General features: G+C 42.9%; 1 protein-coding gene across 2 annotated transcripts in view; it reads right to left on the bottom strand.

The window, feature by feature from the left end:
• The window catches only part of ITPRID1 (ITPR interacting domain containing 1), a 44,006-nt gene extending 33,291 nt beyond the window's left edge, over positions 1–10,715 (bottom strand). The window contains exons 1-5 of one of the 2 annotated variants that reach the window (XM_035129550.3): positions 10,514–10,714; positions 9,771–9,819; positions 7,837–7,883; positions 5,198–5,249; positions 2,104–2,190 (exon numbers count right to left, since the gene is read on the bottom strand). In XM_035129550.3, the coding sequence (XP_034985441.3) occupies positions 2,104–2,190; positions 5,198–5,249; positions 7,837–7,883; positions 9,771–9,819; positions 10,514–10,667 (389 nt within the window). In that variant the 5' untranslated portion in view covers positions 10,668–10,714. Of the gene's footprint in view, positions 1–2,103; positions 2,191–5,197; positions 5,250–7,836; positions 7,884–9,770; positions 9,820–10,513 lie in introns of both variants that reach the window. The other variant, XM_088653440.1, reaches the window with a different exon arrangement.
• Positions 10,716–18,409: the final 7,694 nt, after the last annotated feature.

Genomic DNA, 18,409 nt, shown 5'->3' on the forward strand with positions numbered 1-18,409 from the left:
ACCAGCAGACCCTTTGTTTAATTTCCAAGCAAAGGGTCTGCTGGTTTCTCTTTAAGGTTTCCAGACTTAAAATAGAGTATGGCAATTAAAGGCACAGAGCTCCTGTCCACTATTGAGTCGATGGCAACCCTATTCTAACCACACAGATTCTAACCACCCTATTCTAACCACACATGGGCCAATACATCCTAATGGAAGTGAACAGAGAGAAGACCCCAAATGATTTCAGAGTGGGAGAGGCTTCTCCTGTTAAGAGGGAAGGCATCCCAAGGGCCCTCTGGCTCTTTCTCTTTCATGCAACTCAATCCAATTTTCTGGATTTCTGATCAACTCAACTTCATCTTCAGCTGGAATTGCTCAAACCACATCAGGCCCTGTTGCATCCCTGGTTATGTGATTGGGATCTCTCTCTCAACGTTGCCTGATGAGAGTTCAGATCCTTTCCTCTCACCCTTCTATGGTACTTGCCTCCCTCTTGCCTAATCCCATCCCTTCCCCCAATTTGCTTAGTGGCTTCCTGCTGTAGCAACAACAGCAGTAGAACAGAGAAAGGGAGGGAGGTCTCTGTCACTGTCACGTCCTTCTCTGGCACCCAGCATGCTACTACAGCTGTGAACAGGCACCAGGACTGCTGGGATATATAGTTTCAGTGCAGCTGTAACACTTGGGGAAATGACACTTTCTGGCATCTTGCATGTAGCCTCGGCAGGGCGTTAAGTGCCAACAGGAGTGGAGGAGAGAAAACCACTCCTTTCTCCCTTCTGCTGAAGCAGGAGGAAAGGAAAGTGGCTCAGACGAGGGTAGGGTTTGGAGCTGGGTGGCAGGGAAAGAAGACTTTAATTCTTCTCTAGCTCAAATTGGGTCTATCCAGGAGAACTTCCAGGTCTGTGGTGGTCCGCTCCCCTTGTATTTAAGGTGAGGGACATGGGTGCCGCTGTGGTCTAAACCACTGTGCCTCTTGGGCTTGCTGATCAGAAGGTCAGCAGTTCGAATCCCCGCAATGGGGTGAGCTCCCGTGGCTCTGTCCCAGCTCCTGCCAACCTAGCAGTTCGAAAGCACACCAGTGCAAGTAGATAAATAGGTACCGCTGGGGTGGGACGCTAAATGCCGTTTCCGTGTGCTCTGGTGTCCGTCACCACGCCAGAAGCGGTTTAGTCATACTGGCCACATGACCCGGAAAGCTGTGTGCAGACAAACGCCGGCTCCCTCGGCCTGAAAGCAAGATGAGCACCGCAACCCCATAGTCAGCTTTGACTGGACTTAACCGTCCAGGGGTGCTTTACCATAACCTTTTTTACCTATTTAAGGTGAGCATTACAAGTTTCAAAAAATTGTTCCTGAAGAGAACCAGAGAACATTCTGAACATTGCTAATCCTAACTAAACCAGGGTCTGAAGCTTGGAGGAAAAGGGGAACAACTGAGCCATGAGAATCTGGCATGTGCTGTGAAGCCACTTAAAAGGAAAATGCTCAGGCACACATCCTCACTAGCTTTGACCACTGTCAGATACCAGGGCAGACTACACTGATGCTGGAAGATGAAACAATTGAATTGCACACATGCACACACATCTGCAATGGGTCATGGGGGTGGCTTCTGCATCATCTAACAAACATGCATATCAATTTAGGTCCAACCACTTTCCTTTTTTTTGGGGGGGTGTCTTTGTTTTTACAATCAAGCAGCGTGAAAATTATATTATATTAAATAAATAAATAAATACATAAATAAATATTTTCTTTGTGGGCTTCCGGGAAAATTCTGAGTTGGAAATTAGGGCAATTTGCATCAGATTCCCCCCCCCAGTTTTGCATCAGAACATTTTCTGATGCCCTTGAGAGTGATGTAATTTAGCATGTTTATTTTACTAGGATTGAGTAAACAAAGCCAAACACTTCAAAACTGCCAAGTTTGCCCAATATTTATTTGCAATTGGCAGCCGCTCGTTGCTACTAATGAACTTGTGAAACAGAAAATTTTCCGCGGAAAAACAAAGCACCAGAAAAAACTTTCCGCCCCACATAGCCGAATTTGAGGCATGTGCCTTGCACCGTGAAAGCCACAAACCTTGAAACAAACAATGAAATCTGCTTGACGCTGACCTTTTGGGGGCACCGGGAAGAGAATGGGATGAGCCAGCACTGTTCCATCGTGAAAGGACAGGCATTTCTGAAAACTGATGCAGGGATCTATAGGAGTGGGAGAAAGCAACAATGAAATTTGTTTACACTCAAGGTCCTCTGGGATGTCATTATAATTTCTTTCTGGAGTAAACATTTGCATCTTTCTTTTAGTTCAAAATGTTACTTTGCTGGAGCTCTTCAGGAGAAGAGCATATATGATACTGTGGCAAACACATTTGTTCTCAGGAACAGTATGTTACAGGAGGTGTTAGAAGGTAGGTGTTAGGTACCGGTAAATGCTAATTATAAAGGTGGCAGAGCTTCTTCGCTTTTGACAGATGGCGTATCTATGGAAGTCTTTGGGGAGCACACGTTCTCTAACCACCTACTTTCTAGAAAGATATAACTGCTTTTAATAAAGCTCTATCTCTGTAACATGCAATGAGCAATACCAGAAGGAACACCCTCTTTTTATTTTGTCAAGATTTCTAGCTGCGACTTGTTAACTAGTTTGCTGTCTGGATTACGAAAGGGTGAACTGCACTCTCCTCAACCCGCCCACCCTCAAATGCCCTCCACCCCAGAGGTCCGTTTTTCTAGATCACCTGGAAACATAAGTAAAAGGTAATTCATAAAAAAGATAAAGGAATTAATAAGAACTGCATTTCCCTGCTTTGTTTTGTTTTGTATGTTTACAGACTCTTTTAAAGTGGCCCTTTACCATACAGCCATACAATTAAAAACAGGTAAAACGGTTTGCACCATTATAAAAAGGAAAAAAAATCCAAGCAAAACTAGTACAGTATAGGTTAAACAAAGTGGCACAGGTGGGTCCCACAAAAATACCTTGACTGTCAAAGGGAAAAGAGGTGTGTCTTCAGCATTTGGTAGAAGCTGAATAATGATGGGGTCAGGCGCACCTCTGTAAGGAAGGAATTCCACAATTTGGGGGCTGCCACAGAGAAGTCCCTGGAAGCAGTAGCAGGGTGGCACAGACCGGGTGTGTCGGTGACCCGGCTTCCCAAAGGAACACGTCACTGTCAGTTACCAAGGGGAGGGGACAAGGTAGCTGGGAGCTTGGCACAGTGGGCAGACCACTGCTGGATTCCACAGAATTATAGAATGTTACAGTTAGAAGATGGGACGTGGGTGGCGCTGTGGTCTAAACCACAGAGCCTAGGGCTTGCTGATCGGAAGGTCAGCGGTTCGAATCCCCACGACAGGGTGAGCTCCCATTGTTCAGTCCCAGCTCCTGCCCACCTAGCAGTTCAAAAGCATGTCAAGTGCAAGTAGATAAATAGGTACCGCTCCGGCGGGAAGGTAAACAGCGTTTATGTGCGCTGCTCTGGTTTTGCCAGAAGCGGCTTAGTTATGCTGGCCACATGACCCGGAAGCTGTATGCCGGCTCCCTCGGCCTATAGAGCAAGATGAGCGTGCAACCCCAGAGTCGTCCGCGACTGGACCTAATGGTCAGGGGTACCTTTACCTTTACAGTTAGAAGGGACTACAAGTGTCATCTAGCTCCACCCCTGCAATACAGGAATCTTTTTGCCCAATGTGGGGCTCGAACCCACGGCCCTGAGATTAAGAGCCTCATGCTGTACCTACTGAGCTATCCCATATGGCAATGCAGGATGCTGAGCCGAGGGGGTCACCTAATGGAGAAGATCCATAGTTGTGATGATCCATTTGGGGATGCCAAATTTTGGGCTTGCCTTGGGCCCCATATGTCAAGGACTGGACTGAGGAGGAATGGTGGAGACACCCCCCCCCTGCACCTCCCACAGAAGAGGAAGAGAGTATAGATTTACAACAGTGGTTTGCAGAAGGTCATGGTTCTGGGACAGAAGAAGGGCAAAGCTAGGAGATAACGGGAGAAGAAGAGGGAGGAACAGCAGAGCCGGAGCCCCCGTCTCTCAGAACCCGGCAAGCAGTGAAAGTGGTCAAGCAGAAAGCTAAAAGGCAAATGGCCCTAAGCAGCCACCATAAAGAGGGTGGTACTGTTGGTGACAGAGAGGGAAGGGGGGAATAGAGGAGATTACTTGGAGCAACGCCATTATCCCAAGAGTAACATTTCTATGCCTCTCTCTGTGAACGTTGAATAAAAGACATGGTAAGAGCTTCTTTTCTATCTATTACTGGCATCCTGCTGTGTGTGTGGGGGGGGGGGTCAGATTCCCTGAAGCCTGACACCATATTACAAAAGTTTAGCAAAGCCCACCCCAAGCAGATCTCCCCATTACCTTGCCCTTGTCCCTTTCACTAACCACTAGTGCCATGCGCCACTGGGAAGCCGGATCAGAAATATTGCCCGCCTGGCTGCTGCTGTCTGCAAGTGAATAGACTCAATGCTTAGAAAATGCATAACATGAGAGGAGTGTCTCTGGGTTCTCTGTATGGGTGGGGTGGAGTAAGCTAACTGTGTATGTTGCTGAATTTGTTTGCTCGGGAGTGTGCAGCAGAGGGAACATTTATGTCTGAGCATATGTTTTTGAGTTCACATGGGGGGGGGGAATAGGCTACTTGTGATGGTGCTTTCCCCCGTGCAATTGTGTGCAGGATACAGTTCTGCTGTGATTTCACCAGCTGGAAAGAAACCGCCAGCCGGAATTAGAGAAGGGCTGCCAGCTGTCACATGTACAGCTAGGTCCGTCCGACTGTTCCCTCCTGCGACTGTTGCACAATGGGTTGCTTACATGTAGGAACATCTGACTGTGCGCCTCAACCCTGTTTTTACTCACATCCCGTTGGAGAGATCTACGCATCAGAGCGCAGAAGCCTCTTCCCCTCCTTGTTACTTGCTTGTGTTAGCATGAAAGATTACTCCATATTTTAGCATGAATATTTTGCATTTACACCCACATACAATTCTGGCTAATTATACATATCACATTTAGCTTAATACTAGGAAAAGCTAGATGTCATCATTAAGCTAACAAATATTCTTCCTGCCACCCTACAGTTCAGACATCGAAAGCTTCCCTACACAATTAATTGCACTGCCTTCGCTGAATTTTGAAGAGCAGAAGTGAATAGCTCACAACATGCACCCAAACACCATACATGAACTTACCGCATGTAATTTTGCACAGTCATTTGGGCCATTCCTGAGGGAGGTGAAAGAGCTGCAAAGAAATAGAATTCATTGGTATTTTCCCCCCACAAGTCCAACAGGCAGGATTTTAAAAATCAAGATTTGAACTTCACTGCATGACCAGGTATATTTTTCTTTGCAAAGGAGGTAAAGGGACGACAAAAGTTATTTATCCATAGAAACAAAGAAACTGAGATACAGGAAGTGTCTTTTTCTGCTGTAAATATATCTCTGTGTTGGTAGTATGTATTGCCACAAACAATTACAACCATATTGTAATATGAAGAATAGCTAATGCTATTCTAGGCTGCATCAACTGATGTATAGTGTCCAAGTCAATGGAAGGAATAGTACTGTTCTACGTTGGTCAGACCCCACCTGGAGTACTGTGTCCAGTTCTGGGCACCACAATTTAAGATGGATACAGTATTGACAAGTGGGAACATATCAGGGGAGGACAACCAAGCCTTATGAGGAACGATTGAGGGAGCTGGGTATGTTCAACCTGGAAAAGAGGGAACTGAGAGAAGATATGATAGCCATCTTCAAATATCTTAAGAGCCGTCACATGGAAGATGGAGCAAGCTTGTTTTCTCCTGCACTGGAGCGCAGGATTCGAATCAATGGAGTCAAGTTACAAGAAAGGAGTTTGCAGCTAAACATCAGGAAGACAATAAAAGCTGTTTGACAGTGGAACAGTTTCCCTCTGGAGGTTGTGGAGTGGACTCTCCTTCCTTGGAGGTTTTTAAGCAGAGATTGGATGGCCATCTGTCATGTGTGATCTAGTTGAGATTCCTGCATTGCAGGGGGTTGGTCTAGGACAGTGTTGGCCAAACTTGGCCCTCCAGCTTTTTTGGGACTACAATTCCCATCATCCCTGACCACTGGTCCTGTTAGCTAGGGATGATGGGAGTTGTAGTCCCAAAACAGCTGGAGGGCCAAGTTTGGCCATCACTGGTCTAGGATGGTCCTCAGGGTCCCTTCAAGTTATACAATACAATGATGCTATGATTCTAAGAAGACTTTTTTATCCAATATTTTTGGGAAGGTCCATAGTACATTCAAAGCACATACATTCAAAGCACATTCAAAGCACTTGGCTTCCCCCAAAGAATCCTGCGAACTGTAGTTTCCCTCTCACACAACAATTCTTAGCATTCTTAACAAACTACAGCTCCCATAATTCTTTGGGATAGGGCTAGCCCAATACATTTTGCTTCTGGAAGCACAGGCGCAAAAGATGCTCGGACCTCCAAGTCAAGTGAATAGTACCCATGGCCAGCTAAATTATTTTGGTGTCAGAGGCAGAAAATCCCACAGACACCTCTTCCCCTCCATGGCAGTGAAAATGTAAGCATAATAATTTAAATAACAAAGGGCTGGCCTTTCATGGCACCTAAAAGCAGGTTGCTCAAGGCGGCTGCTTCACTCTGCCTAATGGTAGGATCAGCCAATCATATAAGGGGTTGGACATTTAAAAAAAGCAAGTCTGGCCATTGAAACACATTCTGCTAGGTGTGCAGATGACTGATATATTTTGGGGGAATAGCACCAGCCATCAGTCCACCAAGATTCCATGCTGCATTGGCCCTTGCAACCTCCAGATTAGATCTAGCCTAGTTGGAAAAAAAATCCTTCTAGTAGCACCTTAGAGACTAACTAAGTTTGTCATTGGCATGAGCTTTCACGTGCATGCACACTTCTTCAGATACACTTCCGTACAGATATCTGAAGAAGTGTGCATGCACACGAAAGCTCATACCAATGACAAACTTAGTTGGTCTCTAAGGTGCTACTGGAAGGAATTTTTTTTATTTTGTTTCGACTGCACCAGACCAACACGGCTACCTACCCGTAACTAGTTGAAACACTTATTTCAGTTTTACAAAACCAAATTCCAGACCACACGCACTTAAACTTCTTGCACACTGGGATGACATGTGGAGCATTGTAAATGTATTCTAGACCATGCAGCTTTACAGCTGGAATCCCTGAAGCTCCATAAGTTGATTTTCGGACAGAATTACAGAAGCTGAGTGTGACTACATCTGGCTGCTTAAGCACTTCAGGTGATACATTGGATTTCAAGTAATAACTCTATAAAACAGTTCAGTATACGAATATGGTGACAATGTTACTGTAAGAAAACACAACGTGACTAGCAACTTGAATTACTGAACACCTTTTCACTGATGTGAAGTTAATTGTACCTGTGGTTATCAATTTGCAGTTTAAAAGTGGTACAATGTAAGGCAGGATCCAAAGTTCAAAAAGCAAATGCAGAAATGGATTAATAAGCAGAAAATGGAACATGGAATGCGAGAGAAATAGTTTGAAAACATTGTGAGCTCGGTTAGAAATGGGACAGAAAACTAGTTAGCAAGTCATTGATGTAATGTGCTGGATCTTTATTTACTCAGATTTGCCCCATGGCTTTGGCCTCTGCTCTTTCCGCATGTATTTCTAAAGAGTCAGTGTTTAGTCTGATTAAGCAAATGTTTGCTCTGAATCATGATTAAATAAATGGTGCAATGTTTCATGAAGGATTTCTAATGACCTACTTTAGGCACCCTTCCTGTACCACATTATTGTCAAATAAAGTCCAAGTGTTGCCTTACCTGCTGCTTTGCCTTGGCTTTCTTGCAAATCTTCGCTTTCAGATAAGCTGTTAAAAGAAGGGTAAGGAAACTGGTTGGGAGGGAGGATTAAATATCCAGAACTCTCATCCACTTATTTACAAAACAGATGTGGGAAGGATCCTTTCTAACAGAAGAGATTCATTGTGACTGCTTAGGAAGTTTGCCAGTCTGATATAGTTTCTCTATATTATTCTGCTTGCTAGTTTAACATTTTTTAAATAACCCTAGTTCCTGGATGACCATTAATCCAGGAAGTTTGCCTATTAAGACAACATGCTAATAAAAGTTTTGTGTAAAAAAAGGCTGCTGGTTATTAGGGATACAGGTTATTTAGGGAATGTGTGTCCTCTTGAGAAAGTACCTCCCTCGTTTCAAAAATCCCTAATTTATTATGAGTAGCATATAAACCCTTTCAGCTCAGAAAGATTCCAGGCAGCCATGATTTCCACCAATGCCCCATCCTTTCCTTCTCTAGCTGCTAAGGTTGGTAGGAGTTAAAACAGCATTCAAGGTCAATGTTGAAGGGTGCTTTTCACCTGCTTCTGCATTCTAAGATGCTCCTATTCCTATGAACTCTGGTAAGGGTAGTTTTTGAAAAGTTCTTTCTGATTCATTGACCAGGATAAATAAAACATGTTCTTCCCCCAGCACAGTGCTGGCTGGTGTCCATTGGGACTGGAAGCACAGAAGGCATGGAGACTCACACTAGGCAGAGCTTGAATCAATGAGAGGTGCTCCCAGCTGAATATGGCAAGAGTCACGTGGAGACTAAGGGCAGTACCACTCCTGGGTTGGTTGTTAGAAACCAGGCAGGTGGCAGCTGTCTGGGGACAGATTCAGGCTGTTGGGGCAGTGACCCATTCATACAACTAGACTACTGCCCTGGTGAACTGTTTCTAAGAGTCTTTCTCTCATGAGGCTGAGCCAATTTGCTTCCTCACATTTTCATCCCACTGAGAGTCAGCAAAATGCGGGGATTTCAAGCAATTTGGGCGATGGAAATGAGAGTCTGCCGTGAGACTCTCATTAAGAAAACAGAAAACAAATGTGGATCCTCTCATTATGGACTACTATTGGCCAGTATTTCATGTTCCACCCTTGAGTAAGGTACTGGAAAAGGTGGTGTTTGGGTTATTATACTGCTTTTTTTCTTGGAAGAATTCCTGTCTGATATCTGATGTGGCTGGGGGACAGAACTGGCCTTGGCCACATTGGTGAATGACTTGTGTTGAGGAATGCTGAAGGACTTATGTTCCATTCTATGGTCTTTGGTCTGTGGGGTGCTCAGAATCCCATTTGGTCCCCTGTGTCCATAAACGAAGCTCTTGGGAGAAGTAATCTGGACGCTTGGGCTAAAGTGTGTGGATGGAAATGAAATGCCTATGTTTGTTTCTTCATCTACATCAGGGGTAGGCAACCTAAGGCCCGTGGGCCGGATGCGGATGGTCCGGGAATCAGTGTGTTTTTACATGAGTAGAATGTGTCCTTTTATTTAAAATGCATCTCTCGGTTATTTGTGGGGCAGGGGAAATCATTCACCCCCCCCCCCAAAAAATTAATGCAGCCCACCAAATGGTCTGAGGGACGGTAGACTGGCCCACAGCTGAAAAAGGTTGCTGACCCCTGATCTACATAGAATGTATCCATGTATCCTTCATTTACATATAAACCTACTTTTAACTCAATGTATCTGACAGAGGCATTCAGTATAGAGATCAACTGTAGTACCAGAATGTTCATCACTAGATCATTTGCTATGAAGTTTACAGGTGTATGAATGAGATTTTTATCCACTCCAACCATCTCATTATTAGAGGTACAGTTGGCTCTTAATATTGAAACCATTTATCCAAACAATTGCAAGAATTAGTTTTTAAAAATTGATCATGCTATTCAGGACTGCTCATACTTACTAGAAACCAGAGTCCATCCAGTTGCAAAGGTTTTTTTCTTTGTGGTCCACTAAAAAAATTAGGCACAGCAGAATATTACTTCTTTTCTCACCCACCCCAGATTTCTTCAAAAGAGCTCAGAGCAGCATATACGGTATGGTTCTTTCTTCCCCTCCATTTCATTCTCACAACCTCTGCAAGGTTGGTTAAGCAAATGGATGTATCTGGCCCAGGACCAACCACAGAGTTTCATAGTTACTGGGGATGTGAACCCTGTGTCTTCTCATGCCTATTTGGCTAAAATGTTACCAAACAACTCAATTGCCATACTGTGGCTGTTTGATTCCCCCCGCCCTGCCAATGAAGCAACACAACTATCTATAACTGTTATGTATCATTTGAAATATGAGTCTGAAGGTTTCATCTGTAGGCAATGCATAAGAGCATCACTGCACAACAAGAGCATCTACAGCCCCTAAGTAAGTTCCTTCACACCGCAGTCTCATTCCTTCCAGAAACTAGGAAAGCATGAGTGTGGGAAAGAATCATGCCATGGAGTCCACCAACATGACATGGAGTATGTCAATATATGTCTACTTAAAGTAAGCCCCGTATAGTCCAATGGGACTTACTCCCAGGTAAGTATGAATAGGATGGCCACCATAATGCTTCTGATTTTCATACCACACTAAAGTTGCTCCCAAATGAGGAAGATAAGGGACCTTAGATACTAAGATCTTAAAACACCTCATAGAACCTCTTACCAAGTTGTGATGGAGAAAGAGGCTTGTCTACCACAGCTTTTGGAGCTGGAAAATCTTCATCCAATTGAGTCCATGACATTCGGGTTGATGAAAGGAGTCCTCTCTTCTTTTCAGTGTTAATATTGGCTCCATGGTGATGGGTTTCTGAGAACATCTCAGTGTAAAAATGAAAAGGCTTTTAAAAAAAAAAAGACAGAACGAAGATCAGTTTAATATAATTAATGAATGACTGACAACCCTGGATGAAGCTGAAGAAGTTGTGGAGAGGAAAATCTGCTTGAGCAACAGAGCTATGGGTAAAAGATCAAAGCTCAGGATACACTGAAAAAAGTGTATTTTCTTTTTTAATGTTTCATATAATCTATAGCAAAGTTATCAGCACAACACAAACAGGAACCCCACCTCCTTTTCCTTTTCTATTCCTTCCTTCCTTCCTTCCTTCCTTCTTCTTCTTCTTCTTCTTCTTCTTCTTCTTCTTCTTCTTCTTCTTCTTCTTCTTCTTCTTCTTCTTCTTTTTTGAAGCACAGGTATTTGTGCCCTCTGGTGTGCATATCCTAGCAGTTGGGGCCATTTAATTGTTTAAACAATTGTTTCATTGTTAATTAACTTGGAGCATAGAACCAGTGAGCTTTCCCAGATGTGTAAAATCCTCCTGAAGAATAATCTCTTGTGGTCAAAAACACAGGGAAGTCAACTGCCCCACTCTCACTAAACGGCAGGCTTGAGGCTAATCAGGGGAAATATTGAAACCCCATCCCATCAGCTTAATGTCAGCTGCCCAAAGCTGGCTGAGATAAAAAGCTATTACACCACCTGGCTGAGTGTCAAGGAAAAAGTGCTCATATTAGTGTTCTTTGTGTCTTGTGTGAGTGGGGTGGGTGGGTGTTTTGGATCAGGTTAGCCATATTGATTTGTATGCTGTTGGTGGATTTTTGTTGTTGTCTTGTTGGGCTGTGTATGTCTCAACAAATGAAACTGATTTGTAAAGATGTTACGAGAGGCATTGCACATATTTTTGTAAATCAAGAAAATCTTTAATAATAATAATAAAAAGTGCTCCTAGTATCCATGGGACAACCACACCAATTCACTAGGCAGATCTGATGTTTTGTGAATGAAGATTCATGCCGCCTTTGGCTCACACACTCCCTCCAACTCCCTCCTTTCTCAGTTTGAGACTCGCCAAGATAAAATTCTGGTTTCTAAAGTGGGTTTGCAAGGCAAGCACAAACCACAATTGATTGATTTGAACGAAGCAGAAAACTATGGTTTTTTTGAAAACTAGGAAAGAATAGAGGCTCCTTGAAGGGTCATTAATGTAATCTAAGCAAAGGTTTAATGTTGTGTCTGAATTAGCCTCATGAAACATTGGAATTGACAACTGCCTACAGAAGAAGCCCTCAACCTCAAAACAACTGCAAAGTGGGAAGGAAGAATGACAGACTCTCCAAGTGTCCTTATTTTCTAGGGACTGTCACAGATTTACAGAAGTCATCCTGGTTTCTGATCTGATCCTGGAATATCCTGTTATTCCTTAGGACGTCCCTATTTTCATCAGATAGATGTTGGAAGGTTATACCACCCAAGCCAAGGAGATAAGTATACAACCTTTAGAAGACAACTAAAGGCAGCCCTGAATAGGGAAGTATTTAAATGTTAAATTATGTTTTTATACATGTTGGAAGCCACCCAGAGTGACTGGGATAACCCAGTCAGATGGTCGGGAAATAATAATAATAATAATAATAATAATAATAATAATAATAATACAGTAATAATAGAATAGGACATCCCTATTTCCATTGGAGAAATGTTGGAGGGTATGGAATGGGGACTTTGGGCTCAACCAGGATGCACAAGAGATGCAAACGTCTTAAGAAAAAATTAACAATGTGAATAAAGCAGCTAGTAGAAGGAGAGTTCTAGAAAAGTGGAGAATCAGAAAACTAAATGGGACAATGTCATCAACCTGAATAACCAGCTATCTAAAGTGGAATTCACACGGTCCTTACAATGTTTTCCAACTGCCTGCTTTTTAACTGTACTGTACTGTCTTAGTATAACTCAGGGGTAGTCAACCTTTTTATACCTACCGCCCACTAATGCATCTTTCTTGATGGTAAAATTTCCTTAACCGCCCACCAGTCCTCGATGGAAGGAGGATTCAGCTTGTGCCGGAGAACCCCCTACCGCCCACCTAGAACCCTGAAACGCCCACTAGTGGGCGGTAGGGAGAAGGTTGACAACCCCTGGTGTAACTGGAATCCTCTGTGGTAATGACGCAACAAAATGTTGACATTTAGAGTCCTTGCCTTACAAGCAAATTTGATCTACATGTTGCCTGCCATAGAAAGGATTGTGTGAATCAGTCCTGTGACAGCAGAACTACATCAACAGTATTAAGAATTATCAGCATAGAAAAGTCAGCAGGTTGTCAAAAAGAGTTGACGTAGTGTCAATAAGAGTTAGCATAGCAGAAGCAGTGGCAAAAAGGATTTTAAGACAACTAAAAACATTAAGACATGTGCTAAGAAATGCAAATGTTGCAGAGACTGTGCCCTGGTTATAATACTAACCGTATAAGAATCTTAAGCGTGTTGTGGCGCAGGTTGGTCTATTTTTGGAGGCTTATGCATCTGGATAAAAAGAAATTGGCTCTCTTTTCTGAGAAAACACTTGTGTATACTAGATTTGATCCAATGTTAATATCAAAATCCCCATTGCCAGGATACTATTATACACTTGCTCTCATAGTAGACCATGAACCTGAATTAACCAGAGCAAAATCCCCTATAACAATCAGATGTTGGACATCAGGGAACATTATGCTGCTGAAAAGAAAAGGGCTTTGCAGAAATAATAGGCGGTGCTCGTGGAAAATGATATAAAAGAAAACCCCAGCATATGCAGGCGTAAGATATAGGGACATAAAGCTATAAAGGCCGTATCATCATATATGAGCCAAAATCATAAAATATATAAATATGAGCAGCTGGAGCTAGAAAAGCAAATCTGGGAATTGGAGAGGGGGGGAAGATTTAACTTAACCAGCAACTTATTGCTCCAAGAGGGTAAAATTGTGAAAGCACACTGCCAGAGGCCCCAATTTTAGTCCAGGAGTGTGGAGTAGTTTGCTGTGCTCTTCATTTGATAAAGGATCTATGTAGAGAGCAAAAGAATTTTGGAGATTATTGGCTCATCTTAATACGAGCAGAATATCCTGGAAGCTGATAATGGAACAATCTAAAAGACAAATGGCTCACCCCTAACACTTGAGCCATTGCGGGTATACGTGGTATTGCACACCGGTGCTTTACAAAAACCAGTTCCTCTGGATAATGCATTGTGAGTGGGTGCATAGAGTTGGGGAGAGAGAGAGAGAAAGGAAATTAAGAAACCATGCTTGAGTTCTGTGTCTTAAAAGCTTGAAGATGACTGCTCTGGCGTGCCCACCAAGTTCCTTGTCCCCTGTACTGAAGAGAATGGAGAAGATATCTGCATATATCACTGTAGGTACATTAAATATCCACAAAACTCTAAATCAGGGCTGGTGAACATGAAATGGAAATCCAGTGGTCTTCTTTTGATAAGAGAGTAACCAGTGCTTTTTTTTCTTTAAAAGTGTTTAGGGGTCCTCTCATTTTGACTCAAGAAAATCACCATTTCATAGTTCAAATTGGGGGAAATAAACACAGTAAATGGACAAAAGTACAAAGATTCACAAAATGTTTAGGGGTATGCGTACCCCCGGAAAAAAAGCTGTGAGAGTAACATGGCAATGAAGAAAGCACTCATAAACAGGGATAGAAGGATCTACAGAAGGGTTCAGATCGAGGATCCTTAAGGATTCAGCCTAAGATGACTTGGGATGGACCTGCATGAGTTATTGCAATTCTGTGAAGGGGTCAAATTGACCCCAACAAGAGCTCCACTGCAAATATGTATAACCAACCTAAGCTGACTGAAAAAAGTCAACTCAGGTCAGAGTGGAAATCTGAAGGACGTCATGGCTCTGCAAATCAGTCTGGTGCAGCCATTTCATGAGGAAAATGTATATCTTAATAGAATGCAATATAGCTGTAGACAGCTATATAAATTTATAGACTATTAGGTAAATGGCAAGGGAAGTAGCAAGACCCATACCAAACTTAAATGACCGATTCCTTCTTGCTTCAATCATTAAATAGTTGTAACCCAGTCTGGGGCCTTCAGTCTGGGGACAGCTAAAGAAATCAAGTAAATAATAAGAATAATAATTAGTCACATTAATATTCCTCACTTCATTTAATGAGTTTACAGCAGTGTACATTGAAGTTTTCTAGCTTATCCTCTCAACAACCTTGGACATGGGTGGTTTTTGTGGGTTGTTTTTTTTTTTGCATGCCCCTCATTGAACCCAACTTTAAGTTCACTTTTGTTCACCTGAAAGAACAAATAAAGCTATACTAAATCTAAATTATCACTGCTGAATTTGTGCATGTTAATTTTAGATTTCAAATATATTAACCTCCAACAACAGATTTGACAGGATGCGTATTTTTCAAGTCAGTGTGTCCTTTCAGATGAGTGCACTTTTTTGTGGTATTGAGCTCCACACATCGTATTTGGGTTTTCCTTCTTAATTCCTCTCCAATAGCAACATTCAGCCTAGAAAATCAGTTGGTAAAATGGTTCCCACCTTCTGTATAATTTGGCAATATGCAAAAGAACATTGTGGACCTTCAGAGGCCCCAAAGAGGGAAACAGTAAAGAATCTTCCTGAATATGCTGGAGCTTGTGGCTTATTCAAGACAGTATATTAAAAATATTGTGCTGGATACCACTGAAGTGGCTGGTGTTTGCAAATAATTAAAAGCTCTCTCTTTCGAGCCAGACTGGGGGGAAATCAAATTCCCATCGACCCCAGCAAGCATGGCCAATGACAAGGGAAGATGGAAGTTTTAGGTCACAACACAAGGAGAGAACCATGCCTTATGCCTTAACAAATCTGGTTAATATTTAAGGAGCCACAAATCTCTTTGTTGGTTTTGCTGCAAGCCCACCAGTCAGAAAACTATCGCGCAAGTGTCATCATTTAATCTGTTTTTAAAAAGCCAAATATTAACATTTATATCTGATAGCACAGTGAGATCTCAGTTATGGCCAGCCAGAGACTCATATCAATATGACAGCAATTCAGAAATTACTGCCTCTGGATTGAGATGACTTCCAGCAGGGTAACTGCTTAGTTTGTTACAAAAGATTTATTGTGCCCAGCCAGCATCTGATAAAGTGGGTTCTTGTCTATGAACGCTTAAGTGACAATAAATCTGGTAATATTTAAGGTGCCACTAGACTATTTGTTGTTTGAACTCAAGGCTATAGCGATTGGTGGAACAAAGACTGAACCAAATGTACATCTGTAAAGCCTGTGTATAATTTATATGAAATAAACTCCATGATACAACAAACTGCATATGGAACACTACTGGATGAATTATGAAATATTATCTCAGCTAAGTGGATAAAAGGGTTTGTCAAAATTGCTAAAGGAATGGAATGAGCTCTTTCCTTGACAGTGTCTGAACCTGAATCATGTGCTGCTTTAAATATAATGCAATAATAAAATGATGTACACCAGTAAGATTAAATCAAATAAACAAAGAATATTTGGTGTTACGTTGGAGGGAATGCCAGGAAACCAGGACTTATGTTCACATGTGGTGGGGGTGTAAATATGTACAATTTTTAAGCAAAGGGTGTTTAAGGGGATAACAAAAATCACTGGGTTAAAGCTAACCAAAAGCCCAGAGGTAGCACTTTTATCAATTTATGATGAGGTGGAAGGTTTGCAGGCTATGAAGGAGTTGGTCACAAATTTATTGACAGCGGCACAAATTATTATAGCTAGGAAGCGGAAGGGGCAAGCGGAATATAAAATGAAAGAATGGTATAAAGACGTGTGGGATATAGCCATTAATGATAAATGAACATGTACTATTAAGGTAAGATGGGGAAAATGCAGGGGAAATGATTTTGAGGAGATATGGAAGGTATGTGTAGAATTTGTACTGTTAAAACGGAAAGGGGTCAAACCATTGCAAGAGGTGTTGAAATTTTGGGAGGTTGGATAGTTACAATGGAATGGTCTTGGGGGTGGGGTGCCCGTTTTCATTTCATTTTATTTATTTATTTTATTTGTAAAAATAAATAATAAATAAAATAAAAAGGCTGTATGGAGCAGAGCAAGAAAAGTAGGACAAGGGCTGCCAACCTCTTAATTGGCCACAAGTACAGGTAACAAATGCTCATCTCACAGATTGCTTTCCACGTGTAGTCGATTTGCATGGAGGTAAGGAGGGCCACAGGACCCAGGTGGCGCTGTGGGTTAAACCACAGAGTCTAGGGCTTGCTGATCAGAGGTCGGCAGTTCGAATCCCTGCAACGGGGTGAGCTCCCGTTGCTCGGTCCCAGCTCGGTCCTGTCTACCTAGCAGTTCGAAAGCACATCAAAGTGCAAGTAGATAAATAGGGAACGCTCTGGCGGGAAGGTAAACGGCGTTTGCGTGCACTGCTCTGGTTCGCCAGAAGCAGCTTTCTCATGCTGGCCATGGACAAACGCTGGCTCCCTCGGCCTATAGAGCGAGATGAGCGCCGCAACCCCAGAGTCGGACACGACTGGACCTGATGGTCAGGGGCCCCTTTATCTTTAAGGAGGGCCACACCAACAGCCCACCAGCTCTGATCTGACACTGAGTAGTATACCTTCAAAGAGGTACATGCGCGTGCACAGACTTAGGTTTGCAAAGGCATTCTGTGTGACCAGGGCCCCTGTGCAATTGCTCCAATTGTATACAAGGGCCTATGTGTATACTGAGACCCTTTGGAGTTGCTCCACTCAACATGGTAGCAGGGCATGTGCCCTCAGGCACACACCCCTTCCTACACATAATGCAGCGGGAGTGACAGATCAGAGCATGTTCTTGGGGAAGGTGCACCCTGTTAACTCAGTTGCAGCCACCACATTGAAATCTCCCTGGTGACGAATTCATGGGCCCTTCAAAGCTACACAGGTCGCCATCAGCTAGGCATAGCCCTGTCATTTCCATGCATCTTTCACATCTATAGCATGGCCCCAAGCTGGTTAGACACTTGAGTGAGGCAGGGTCTAAGTCAGTGATAGCCAAACTTGGCCCACCAGCTGTTTTGAGACTACAATGCCCATCATCCCTGACTACTGGTCCTGTTAGCTAGGGATGATGGGAGTTGTAGTCCAAAAACAGCTGGAGGGCCAAGTTTGGCCATCACTGGTCTAAGTGGTGCACCAAGGCAAACAACTTCGGGCTTCTGATTTAAATAAGGTTTCAGATAAGCGAACAAAGACAATCGCAAGTCACGTTAACAATCAACAGAGTGTCGTAACTGATCCTAGACTTGAACAGTATCACCAACAAATCTTAAGTATCTTTACTAGCAATCTATGAAGGGCCAACAGCATGGGACTCTCTTCATAAAGTGGCAGAAATTCCTCAGATGAGCAAAGTCAGAGGCAAAAGCATGTTACAAAATCAGTCATTTGTATGTTCTGCACCAAGAGGGGACATTGGCAGAGAGACAGCATTTAAATTTGTCAAATTTAGCACGTAGATACGATTGGCGATACTTAGCACATTCTTGAGTTCATGGAAGCTACTTAAAAAGGTGTACTTACTGTTCATGGGGTCACGAAGAGTCGGACACGACTAAACGACTAAACAACAACAACAACACTGTGCATAGTTATCTTCCTTCCTGGGTTTTTTTATGGTCAGCTGGTGACCGTAAGAAGATTGACTCCTATTTGCATCTTCAAAGAGCCAAGCTTCTACATGTGGGCAGTAACTTTCAATTGCATTAACCTCTAATGCTAACTCTTGAC

This window comes from Zootoca vivipara, chromosome 11 (assembly GCF_965207765.1).
Source record: "Zootoca vivipara chromosome 11, rZooViv2.hap1.1, whole genome shotgun sequence".
NCBI lineage: Eukaryota > Metazoa > Chordata > Lepidosauria > Squamata > Lacertidae > Zootoca > Zootoca vivipara.